We start from the raw sequence: 12580 nt of genomic DNA on the forward strand, positions 1-12580 counted from the left end.
TGAACCCTTGGCGCCCTCCCAAGACTATGGTCATCACATTCCTAGAAGACAGCAGCGCGGCTAATGTAGATGAACTGAACACACTGATGAGGGAGAGGGAGAAGTGGAGAATCCGTCATTGTGCCCGACGCCAGCCCCCTAGGCCTGAGTCAACGTTGTAGTAGTGGCTTCCCCTTTAATATTATAGCTAGACCACCTTCCCCAGCCCCCTACCATTTTATTCTGGTGTCCTCCCCGTTCCTTTCTAGTCCTAAAGGATGATCTCGGCCCAAAGTGTTGACTGTTTATTCATGCTACCTGACTTGTTGAGTTCCTCCAGCATTTTGTGTGTGTTGCTCTGTTTTAACACTACTGTAAGTCATCACTGCCAATATATTAAATGTTATCCATTTTTGATTACTCTAGCATGATGTATTGTTTTAAAGATATAATATAAATACGATTGTGATTGTTGAAAAATTGTAGTAATTCTGCTTTAAGAGTAAAAGGTCCTGACATCTATAATGCCCTGTCAAATTTGAAATTTGTTCATTCTTCAATTACTTGTACTAAAACTAATAGATTTTGTAATAGCTTGTGTAATTGGTAATTATGGAATTCTGATGGCTCAGTGTTTGGCTTGTTAAGTACAAAGACAGTGCTGCTTATTATCCTGACCCACTAATTCATTTTAAGCGAATCTTTTCATTTTATGTCAAGCATGGTTTATTTTTCATGGGATCATTAGAAGAGAGAAATATGATTGCTGCTAAGGAGAAATCTGTTTTGCATTTTCCCCATTTGGATTGGATTTCCTGTAGCAAACATTGTTATGTAGGTTATATTTATTTTTTATAAATATAAAGGATGTCATAAATGTCATGAAGCAGTTCTCCAATTCATTGGCTGGTGTGTAAGACTGAGCATCCTAGGCCAACTATTGGCAGGGTACAGAAGCTCCAAGCCACAGGAGAGCATTTGCAATGCCGCAATGTGGTTCTGCCAGTTCCAGGTTTGTGCTTATCTGGAACATATTAACAATAAAATTCACTCAGATTTTTGTAAAGATTCTGTGTATTTATCAAAATAAGAATGAATAGAATGTAACAAACAGTCAAGTTAGATGTTCCATCACAGAGGGAGCAAATCCTTAATCTATTAGATCTAGGTTCAAACTAAAATGCAGGGGTGACAGGAAAGAACATGGAATAATGGGAGGCATGTTGTGTTACCAATCAATATGAATTTATTGTCACGTGCACAAGTATGGTGAGGTACAGGTAGAATGAAAACCCTGCTTTCAACATCGTCACAAGCAATGTATAGAACATAAATTGTACATAAATATACAAGACAATGAAGAAGAGAGGGAAAATTAAGACTGTGTGCAAAAACTGCAGACAAGAAATACAGTTAGAGAGAAATCTATGGTTATGCAAGAGGTGATCGTGGTCTTCTGTTGCTGAGTTAGAGTTAGGGTTGTGGAGGAAAATAGCTGTTCCTGAACCTCAAGATGTGGTACTTCAGATGAGAAGAGGGCACAGTAGGGATCCCTGATGTATTTCGTAACATATTTACCACACCACAATATAAATATGTCAGTATAAGGCATATATAATCTTTGCATGGTAGATGCACATAATTTACAATAGCTTTCATCCAATTGGTTAATTCCAGTACTGACATGATAAGATTTCTTTATGTGTCTCTTGGTTTAACAAGTTCCACACAATCTACTTTTCGAAACCCAGCCATTCAGCCAATGGATCAACCAGCTCAAACTCAACTTTTCAAATGACCATTGCTCACTCTCAACATCCTGTTCTTTATAAATGCATTTAATTTCTACTTAAATATGTTAATGCCATCTGATTTAACCATGGCAAACAAACTATTTTATAATTTATGAGTTGATGTATTGTCGACTGTATTATGTTTAAACTACTTTATTCTGGATTCACCAGGAATAGGAAACAATACTGCTACATGAGTCCAATCAGCTTCCTTCATAAATAATACACACAAAGTGCGGGAGGGATTCAGTAGGCCAGGTAGCATCTATGGAAAAGAGTAAGCAGTTGACATTTCGGGTCAAGACCCTTCATCAGGACTGCTAAAGTCCAGTACTGATGCAGGGTCCCAGCCTGAAACATTGACTTTAGTTTTTTCTCTATTTTTTGTCCTTTATAATAATTGAGGGGAAACGTGACATCTATTTCTGTACAATAATGAATGTATCTTGAAGTAAATCAGTTTTTTTTCACTATTCATTGACACATATAGTGTATTGAAGATTTGCTGGAGTTCTATCTTTAATGTTTAGTTTAGAATTCATGAAAAGGAACAAAATAGCTATTTGAAATCTCTCAAGGTGTGCTTTTGCCTGAACTGAAGAAAGTAAGTGCTCCTATTTCCCAAATAAAAATCACTAGATGTTAATAACATCCTGAGGCAAAAGGCCCAACTTGCAGAAGCAATTAAAACATAAATCATTCTCTTAATTAACGGCAAAGAGAGGAAAAGACAATTCATGTAAATGAAGCTATTTTGCATTTAAATTTTCTTAATGTTTTTTCAGCCCTGGAAGGGTTTTGCAAATAGCTTTTGAAGTGTTGGAAGGACTGGAATATATGAACAGATATGGAATGGTTCATCGAGCACTTGCACCGCACAACATTCTTCTGGACAGTGAGGTAAATCAATGATAATGTCTTCCTTGTACAGAGAATTTTATGCTTTATAAATTTGTATTAAAATAAAACTCAGCTACTCTAGAACCATAATTATTGGTATGGCATCTACCACTCCTTATTCCAGTGGATGGCGGGGTAGCATAGCCGTTAGTGTAACACTTTACAGTGTGAGAAATTCAAAGTTCAAAGTAAAGTTTATTATCTAAATACATATGTGTCTCCATATTCAGCCCTGAGATTCATTTCCTTGAGGACAAACTCAATAAATCCAGTAACCAGAATAGAATCAATGAAAGACTGCACCCTATAGGGTGTACAAGCAATGTGCAAAAGATAGCAAACTCTGCAAATCCAAAATTTAAAAAAAAGCAATAAATATTGAGAACATGAGATGAAGTGTCCTTGAAAGTGAGACCATAGCTTGTGGGAATAGTTCAGTGATGGGGCAAGTGAAGTTGAAGGAAATTATCCCCTCTGGTTCAAGAGCCTGATGGTTGAGGGGTAATAACTGTTCCTGAACTTGGTGTTCCCTGAGGCTCCTGTACCTTCTTCCTGATGGCAGCAGTGAGAAGAAAGCATCACCTGAATGGTTGGTGTGGTGGGGTGGGGTGGGATGGGGGGGGTCCCTGATGATGGTTGCTGCTTTCGTGCGACAACGCTCTGTGTAGTTGTGCTCAATGGTGGGTGGGCTTTACCCGTGATGGACTGGGCCTTATCCACTACTACTTGTACAACTTTATGTTCAAGAGCTTTGGTCGATACAGCCAGTCAATATACTTTCCGCTGCACATCTATAGAAAAGAAGAAATTGGGTTTCAATTTCTGCTGATGTCTGTATGGAGTTTGTATGTTCCCCCTATGTTCACGTGTTTGCCTCTAAGTGCTCTGGTTTCCTCCTGCAGTCTAAAGGTGTGAGGGTTAAGAGTTGGTAAATTGAGGGCATGCTACCTTGACATCGGAAGTGTGGCGACACTCGCGGGCTAACCCCAGCACGTCCTCGGGCTCTGTTGGTCATTGACACAAATGTTGCATTTCACCATGTTTCAGTGTAATTGTGAGAAATAAATATAAGCTGATCTCAGAATATGAGCCATAGTGTAGGTGGATGTAGGATACCACTGGGGTCAAAACTATAATCCAGATGTGCAGCTGGAGCTGGGTTTGGAGTCAGGGATGTGAGTAGATGTGTGGCTGGTGTTAGCACCCAGTGTGCTTGAATTATTGAACTTAGTGGGTCCATTGGTAAATATATTATCTACTGCATAAGATGTAAAAATAGTGAAATTAAAGTGCAGTTGGCTACTAGTAGAAGTAACATCTATCTGGTTGTTCAGAAAATATGTTGGTGTGGCACAGCCAAAAGCCCAAGGGTGATAAATTAGTGGAGTATGGCTGCATGCTTATCCTGTGCAATAATTAAGATCTCTCATTAATACTGATTTGTTAGAGCCACGGAAGACCAACTGACTTGTGACTTTAATGATATTTGGATGTTAAGATTATGAAAGCTCGGTTGTGCTATATTTTGGAGTAGTTCATAAGATTGTAATCACATTCTAGAGTGACCTAACCTAAGGATCAGGTATGGGGATGACCCTAGATTTTGAAGTGTCCTGAGACAAGAGAAAATTTTGAGAATATCAGTGACAACAGAGCAGATTTTAGGAGCTTTATTGTCACAGAAGCAGGTTTCAAAATAGCCAATTTTGGGGACACTATATGCAGATTTTGCAGTATGCAAAATCTACTAGGCAGCAAGTTTTAGAATATGTTTTCGGCCTCAAGAATTAGCCAAGTTCAGCATTCCCTTGTGATCAATTGTGTTGTGTCATCACGTGATCATGGAGAGAAATTTGTGTTTTGTAATAATTTTTCAAGAGAGTACAGTATCAGCTTTAACTTGTACTCGTATCTCTCATTCATTTCCATTGTATTCAGTGCTTTTCCATTTTCGGTGGTTTGTAACATAAGCCTTGTTAAGTATAAGCTGACAGAACACTTCAAGTATGATTTTAATGTGGGCATTACTTTGATGTAAGGAAACTACACGAACTGTTTAAAATCAGCACTGACCATGCAATAAGATGAAGGTGGGGCAAGGCAAATGACGTCCAGCGCACTGTGAAAGAATGTCAATTTACTCAGTAAGCATTCTGGTTAAAGAACAAAGTAAAGAAATTGCTGTGTCTTCTCTCAATGAACATAGGAGAATTGTATGATACGTTCATGGCGCTGCATTTGGAATATTGTATTAAGTGCTGGTCACCTGGCTATAGAAAAGAATCCATTAAGCTGGAAAGAATTCAGAAGAGAGCCAAGAGCATATTGCCAGGACTCGAATGACTGGAAGAGAGAGTTTGAGCAGGCTGGTACGACAGTCATTGGAGCATAGGTCGGAGAATAAGGGGTGATCTTATATAGCTGTATAAAATCGTGAGGGGCATAGATCGTGTAAATTTGCCCAGGGTTGGGAAACCAAGGACTAGAGGCTTAGATTTAAGGTAAGAGGGGAGAAATTTAATGGGAACCTGAGGGGCAATTGTTTTTATCCAGATGGTGAACTGTATATGGAATAAATGATCTTGTTTATGTGGCATGTTGCGCAGAGAACTTGGTTTTAATATGCGTTTTTTATGCTTACAGGGTCACATTAAGCTTGGCAAGTTTGGTCTATATCACATGACTGGATACAACACTGATGTTGACTTCCCTATTGGGTAAGAACACAACGAGAATTCTGAGGGTTAGATCATGAGACCGTAAGACAGAGGAGCAGAAGTCGGCCATTCGGCCCATTTTATTTCTGCTCTGCCATTTTATCATGAGCTGATCCATTCTCCCATTTAGTCCCACTCCCCTGCCTTCTCACCATAACCTTTGATGCCCTGGCTACTCAGATACCTATCAATCTCTGCCTTAAATACACCCAATGACTTGGCCTTCACTTCCGCCCGTGGCAACAAATTCCATAGATTCACCACCCTCTGGCTAAAAAAATTTCTTCGCATTTCTGTTCTGAATGGGCACTCTTCAATCCTTAAGTCATGCCCTCTCATACTAGAGTCTCCCATCATGGGAAACAACTTTGCCACATCCACTCTGTACATGCCTTTTAACATTCGAAATGTTTCTATGAGGTCTCCCCTCATTCTTCTAAACTCCAAGGAATACAGTCCAAGAGCGGACAAACGTTCCTCATATGTTAACCCTCTCATTCCCGGAATCATTCTAGTGAATCTTCTCTGTACCCTCTCCAACGTTAGCACATCCTTTCTAAATAAGGAGACCAAAATTGCCCACAGTACTCCAAGGGAGGTCTCACCAATGCCTTATAGAGCCTCAACATCACATCCCTGCTCCTGTACTCTATTCCTGTAGAAATGAATGCCAACATTGCATTCGCCTTCTTCACCACCGACTCAACCTGGAGGTTAACCTTAAGGGTACCCTGTACGAGGACTCCCAAGTCCTGTTGCATCTCAGAACTTTGAATTCTCTCCCCATTTAAATAATAGTCTGCCCATTTATTTCTTCTGCTAAAGTGCATGACCATACACTTTCCAACATAGGTTAGAACCTATCCATGGTGGTTAATGACAGGAGCAGATACTACTTCCTTGCCCTTTGGGAAAGAATGAATGTACAGGACTTTTTCAGCCCACCAGCCGATATCAGCAGATCTTTTCTCATTTGGATTTTTGATAGGTTATAAAGTTAAATCCCACATCAGAGATCTGATTGCCTATACCAGGCTAGAATTATTGTGCAGAGCTGAGGGGATGATTCACTGAGGGGTGCCCTCTTTTAAATAAGATACTTTTTAAATTGAGTTCCTGGTAGCTTGTAGGTATTTCATGTTGCCCTGGTGAAGAATAACCAAAATTCATATTCTGGCTTTTTGACATACAGCTGTTTATAGAACATTGCTACATCCAAATTAGTTTTTCAACTTTATGATATTGGCTATGTTTAAAGCCCTTCTTTCACTTTGTGTTGTCTATCGTCTTTTTTGTAAAGTAAAATGAGAAAAACATGAAAAGAATTTCATCAGCACATTTGGAACAAAAACCAACAATGAACACACAGCCATGTTTGCGTAATAACATCTGAACCTGAGGGTTGTAAGACATGCAAGGTTGAACTGAGAGCCCATACTTGTGCCAACATGTCTGGTCAGTGTTCATTTTATTTTTACATGTCTGGTATAAAAGGTTGTTACTAAACAAGTACTTGGGATGGACTGAATAGAACCTGATTCAAAGAATTATGTTTGAATCACAGCAATTGCAGTCTGTCATTAATAGTTTAAGTAGTTAAACTTGGATTTGGGCAAATACACGCATATCCTGGTGTGGAGTCTATATAGCATCCACGCTGGAACCACCAGACTCAAAAACAATTATTTTCCCCAAGCAGTAAGGCTGTTCACTAACCCACCCCTCCTGACCCCCCCACCACCACTATTTTATCATTTATTGTCAGAGTCACACTTCTGCACTTAGTGTCATTTATGGACATACAATCAATCTACGCATATAAGCTATCTTATGTGTTTATAGTCATTATGTTTTTTTATTGTTGTGATCTCTACCTTATTGTGTTTTTTTGTGCTGCATTGGATCTGGAGTACAATTATTACATTCTCCTTTATACTTGTGTACTGGAAATTACATTAAACAATCATGCTTCTTGATCTTGAATCAATATAATTTTAGATAGCAATTTATAAAGTTTAGCAACTGTTTGACTGAGAACTAAAGGAACACTTTGAGTGCCTTTGGGCAAGAAGTCTTGCCTTACAAGTCAACTAACTGACAGATTAACTATATGGATATTTATGGGTTATTTTCAGGTATCCTTCCTACTTGGCACCTGAAGTTATCGCTCAAGGACTGCCGAAGCCCTGTGATCACACAAAAAGTGAGAGTTCATCACGCTCAGGTCCCAAAGTCGATGTGTGGTCTCTTGGTGTGATGCTCCTTGAACTTTGTGTGGTATGTGGCAGAACTCTCTTTGTAAACTCGCCAACTGTATGTTGTGATTAACATATCTTTTAGTGATACAAACTGTACAATAAACATGGCTATTTGAGCCCAACCAATCCTTTTGGCAGATTAAAGTATTAAAATTATAAGCACTGGAATTGACTGTGGCTCTGTAACTGGAATATTCTGTCCAAACTAATCTTTCGTTATACATCCTGATGAAGGTAAGGCTGAATTTTTAATTTGTGCTGGGGACTGCATTTGATAGAGGTGATCTTCAGCATGCAGAATATACAGGTGTTAGTGCAGCACATCTCTCATCTCATTCATGCAACTGATTCATTACTATGTAAGTTCTGGGCTTCCACGCCTGCCCCCCCCCCCCCAGTGAAGCAGCAGATCTGATATTAAACTATTATTAAACATACGTATATCTTGGATCCAAAAATGAGAATTAAGAGAATGGATATACTTCCTGGACATACTGACAGAAGCTCCCAGGACCTAGATGGATACACTGTTCCCTAGCATCTTGGGAGACCAAGACTGGCATTTCAAGAGCTATTGTAGAATGGGTACAGTTGATCTAGGAATGTGATATAATTCCTAGAGCTATTAATTTCATTCAATAAAATAAAATAGAAAATACTGAAGGATAGCTAATGTCCCATTGTTTAAGAAAGGTTCTAAAAATTAACCAGGAAATTATAGGCTGGTGGGCCTGACATCAGCAGTGAGTAAGTTACTGGAAGCTATTCTAAGGGAATGGATATATAAGTATTTGAATAGATAGGGACTGATTAAGGATATGTAACATGGCATTGTGCATAGTAGACTTTGTCAAATTAATCTTATAGAGTTTTTCGAGGAAGTTACCAGGAAAGTTGATGAAGACAAGGCAATGGATGTTGTCTACATGGGCTTTAGCAAGGCATTTGACAAGATCCTGCATGGGAGGTTGGTCAAAAAGGTTCAGTTGCTCAGTGTAAATTAATTTAGGCATTGGATTTTTGGTAGAAGCCTGATAGTGATAGTGGAGGCCTGTGACTAGTGGAGTACTGCAGAGACTGGTGCTGGGTCTGTTGTTGTTTGTCATCTATATCAATGATCTGGATGTTAATGTGGTTAACTGGATCAGCAAATTTGCGGATGACACCAAGATTGGGTGTGTAGTGGACAGTGAGGAAGACTATCAGAACTCGCAGCAGGATCTGGACCAGCTAGAAAAAATGAGCTGAAAAACAGCAGATGGAATTAGTTGGATCCATATAATCTGTGAACCAGTAGGGTTGGTCGGTACCATCTGAGGGGAATAATGCTTATAGTGATTTTTGGCAAGGTATGCATCCCTAGAGTTGGAAAATATGTGATAGCATTGCACAAGTGGTAGCTTTATGTGTGCTATCATGCATTTTATAACACTACCCTAAAATAAGCATTTCTAAAAAGTGGCCAATATGAAGTACAACATATATGTTCAACTAGTGGTATGTTGTCATCAGTGATCCCTCAACATTGCAATTTGCCACAATGATAGCTGAGTTCAAGCACTTTTCATCAAATGTTGTTATAAATTTCTACATTGAAAACTATGTCATTGGTGGTACTCGCAGTACAGTGCCCAATTTCAGTAGAGTGAATCATTTCATTTTTAGGAAAATATTTGTCTGTTGTTTATTTTGGAAAAGCCAGTAAAAACCCTAGGACACATATAATCACATGGATTTGTAGAGAGTTTATTCAGGAATTCAAATAAGTAATCACTTTTTGTATATATTCCATACTAACATCAGTACAGCAGAAAATGTTACCCCACCCCCCAAAAGGTTAAAAACTTCATTTGGAGAGATTTCTGGAGTTTTGTCAATATCATGATATTTTCCATATTGCTGTATCAAATCAAAACAACCTTAAGCTTTTGTCATAGCATATAGAATTACAGTACAATAATTCAAATGTGGGGTTCCACACGGCCATAACCTATGCCTCATTTGGTTGTAAAATATATATATTTACTCAAAGACTGCTTTCTATACTTTGTTTTCCATACTTTCATAACCTATTAATATTCATAATAATTTTCCAAGTCTTCCACGTCTTCCAAATCTTTACTTTATACTTTATTGTCGCCAAACAGTTGATACTAGAGCATGCAATCATCACAGCAATATTTGATTCTGCTCTTCGTGCTCCCTGGAGTAGAACTCCATTCATGGACTATGAAGCTAATGAGACTATTTTTGTTACTGACTTTGGTCAGGAAGCTCCTCCACTACCTCACCATCTGTGTGCCTGTGATACCTTGCAATTCATGACCAGTCTCTTCACCCCATAAACACCTTTCACTATTCTTGATAGAGTCCTCCTTGTATGTGTTGAACACAACATCTATTCTGCTACTTTGACTGCCTTCCCTCAGATCCATGCCCAGAATTGTTGTGGCAACATCTCTGAAAGTAACTTGATCACCTTTCACTCTTTGGACCAAGTTCATTCCATCTCCATCTTCATCTGAACTTTCCACACTCTCTGAGGTGGATGCCTGGTTCTCACAGTCCGCCAGTCTACACACGTCAGTACACCTGAAGCCATTCGCAACACACATACATCTTGGGAGTGAACATTTTTTTGGTCAGGTACAGGCCAGTAGATCCAGGATGGCATCGGGTGCTGGCTGGCCTTCCATGCAGTGCACCACCAACTGTTCAGCTTCTTCTTCTCTCTCCATCTTCCATCCCCTGCCAGCAGGGCTTGGCACTTGTGGGTCTTCTCCATGTACCAGCCTGGTAGTTGGCTCGCTGTGCATGTTTTGTTAAGCAGTCCTTACATGGTGGGAGTTGACGACTTTCGATTTCACCTTGTTTGGCACAGAAAAAGTGATACCTGAGCTCATTGACCTTGGTGATTGATGCTTTTAGAGCATACAGGAGACATAGATAGATAGATACTTTATTGATCCCGAGGGAAATTGGGTTTCGTTACAGCTGCACCAACCAAGAACAGAGTACAAACATAGCAATACAAAACCACAAACAATCAAATAATAATATGTAAACCATGCCAGGCGAAACAATCTGGCATGGAGACATGTAATTGCCTCCAGTTTGTCCATCAGTTCTGGGGAGAGGTCCAATTCCTGACCCAACTCCAAGAGTGTCCTGAGTTTGCCTGTTGCTGGTCAGAAGTTTTAGGGCACTTGTCTTCCCTTTGCCTGCAAAAGCGCTTACAGTGTCACATCCTGTATATGCATGCAACCCGGTGAGAGCCCTACAAACCTCTATGCCAACAGTGGCAGCAACCTTCCTAATGTCTACAAGCCTAGTGCCACACTTCTGGAACAATGGGGCCTCAATCTTGTCACAAAATGCTAAAGACATGATAAAGACATCTGTGTCTTCTGAGCAGATCACTACAGACTGGTATCCCTCTCTTGTGGCATGGGCAGCATGGAGAAGTAGGCAGCCATCTGCTTTTTGTTGACACTGAAGAGCTGACACCTCCTCACTGTCTTGAGATGTGATTCTGTTACACCTGTCATTCACAGTTGCATACAGAATCTTCTCCTGTAGCTTTGCTCTGTACTCCGCCTTCCTCCATTCATGGACTATGAAGCTAATGAGACTATTTTTGTTACTGACTTTGTACAGGAAGCTCCTCCACTACCTCACCATCTGTGTGCCTGTGATACCTTGCAACTCATGACCAGTCTCTTCACCCCGTAGAGATCTTTCATTATTCTTGATAGAGTTCTCCTTGTATGTGTCGAACACAACATTTATACTGCTACTCTGACTGCCTTCCCTCAGAGCCATACCCAGAATTGTTGTGGCAACATCTCTGAAAGTAACTTGATCACCTTTCACTCTTTGGACCGAGTTCATTCCATCAACCACTGTAGCAGAGTTTCCTGGGAGTTGCTCTTCTACTGTGACATTTTTCTGCAAGGTTGTGGCTAAAGTAGCTTTATTTATCTTTCTCAGCAATCCTTCTGGTGTGGACAGGGCCCAGGCCAATGGTCCAAGGGGATGAGAAATGATATCCACCATATGTAGACTGTGCCCTTGTGCCATCACTATGATGCGTCCAAACAAAGACCTGTCTGCTTTCAAGATGATCGCCCTCCTATTTGATTTCACTTCTTACACGTATCACTGAATGTTTTCAGCTTGTTGGTTTTCATTGGGACATGGAATTTCTTTGCTGGTGGCTCTTCCTCTAGTCGCTCATCCTTGAAGGTTGCATGGCATGCTCACCAATCTCATATGCTTTCATCAGGTTGGAGGCAATGTCCTTGGGGGCTGCCTTTGCCGTAGAGATGCTAATGAGGCCCCGCTTCTCTGCAAATGGGTTGACCCATTCATGTATGAAGCTAACCACTGCTGAAACTGCTTCCTCATCTTTCTGGATTCTTGGCTGCTATAGCTCCACATGACAAAGCTCTGATTTGTTGCCTTGCACCATCTGCCTTAACTGTCCCAGGAGTGCACTGCGGTGCTCAGCTGTTATGTAGTAACGCTTGATAGCTCCAGTATTCGGGCTGAACTGTGATGTGCTTCCAGGATTCTGTGCATCTTTGTTCACTGTGGCTTCAATAGCCTGGTCCACAGGGATCTGCCCAAAGGGGTTGTTCCTTGACAGCTGCACTGAGAATTGGCCTGTCTTGAAGGCCTCACACACAGAAGGATTCTTCTGTGGGAGGTTCATCATCTGAGCAAAGTAAGGGGACAGGTACCTGGCATAATTCATCTTATCATAAGGAAGGCACCATGTGATCATGGTTCTTATAGCATGGAGGTGCAACTCCCAGTCCCCCTCACGAGAGGCGCGCAGAAGCCCAAGTACCACGTTCTCTACCTTGTCAATATATGATATCCAGAATGCAGATAGCTCTCCATTGTTGTGACGGAGGTGTTCCAGAAAGTC

The 12580-nt window shown here is 40.4% G+C and overlaps 1 protein-coding gene across 1 annotated transcript in view; it reads left to right on the forward strand.

The window, feature by feature from the left end:
- Positions 1-12580, forward strand: part of tbck (TBC1 domain containing kinase) — a 338866-nt gene that overhangs the window by 139046 nt on the left and 187240 nt on the right. The window contains exons 4-6 of the mRNA XM_072256396.1: positions 2558-2672; positions 5316-5389; positions 7525-7666. Coding sequence (XP_072112497.1) covers positions 2558-2672; positions 5316-5389; positions 7525-7666 — 331 coding nt within the window. The remainder of the gene's footprint in view (positions 1-2557; positions 2673-5315; positions 5390-7524; positions 7667-12580) is intronic.

Source organism: Mobula birostris, chromosome 4 (assembly GCF_030028105.1).
Source record: "Mobula birostris isolate sMobBir1 chromosome 4, sMobBir1.hap1, whole genome shotgun sequence".
NCBI lineage: Eukaryota > Metazoa > Chordata > Chondrichthyes > Myliobatiformes > Myliobatidae > Mobula > Mobula birostris.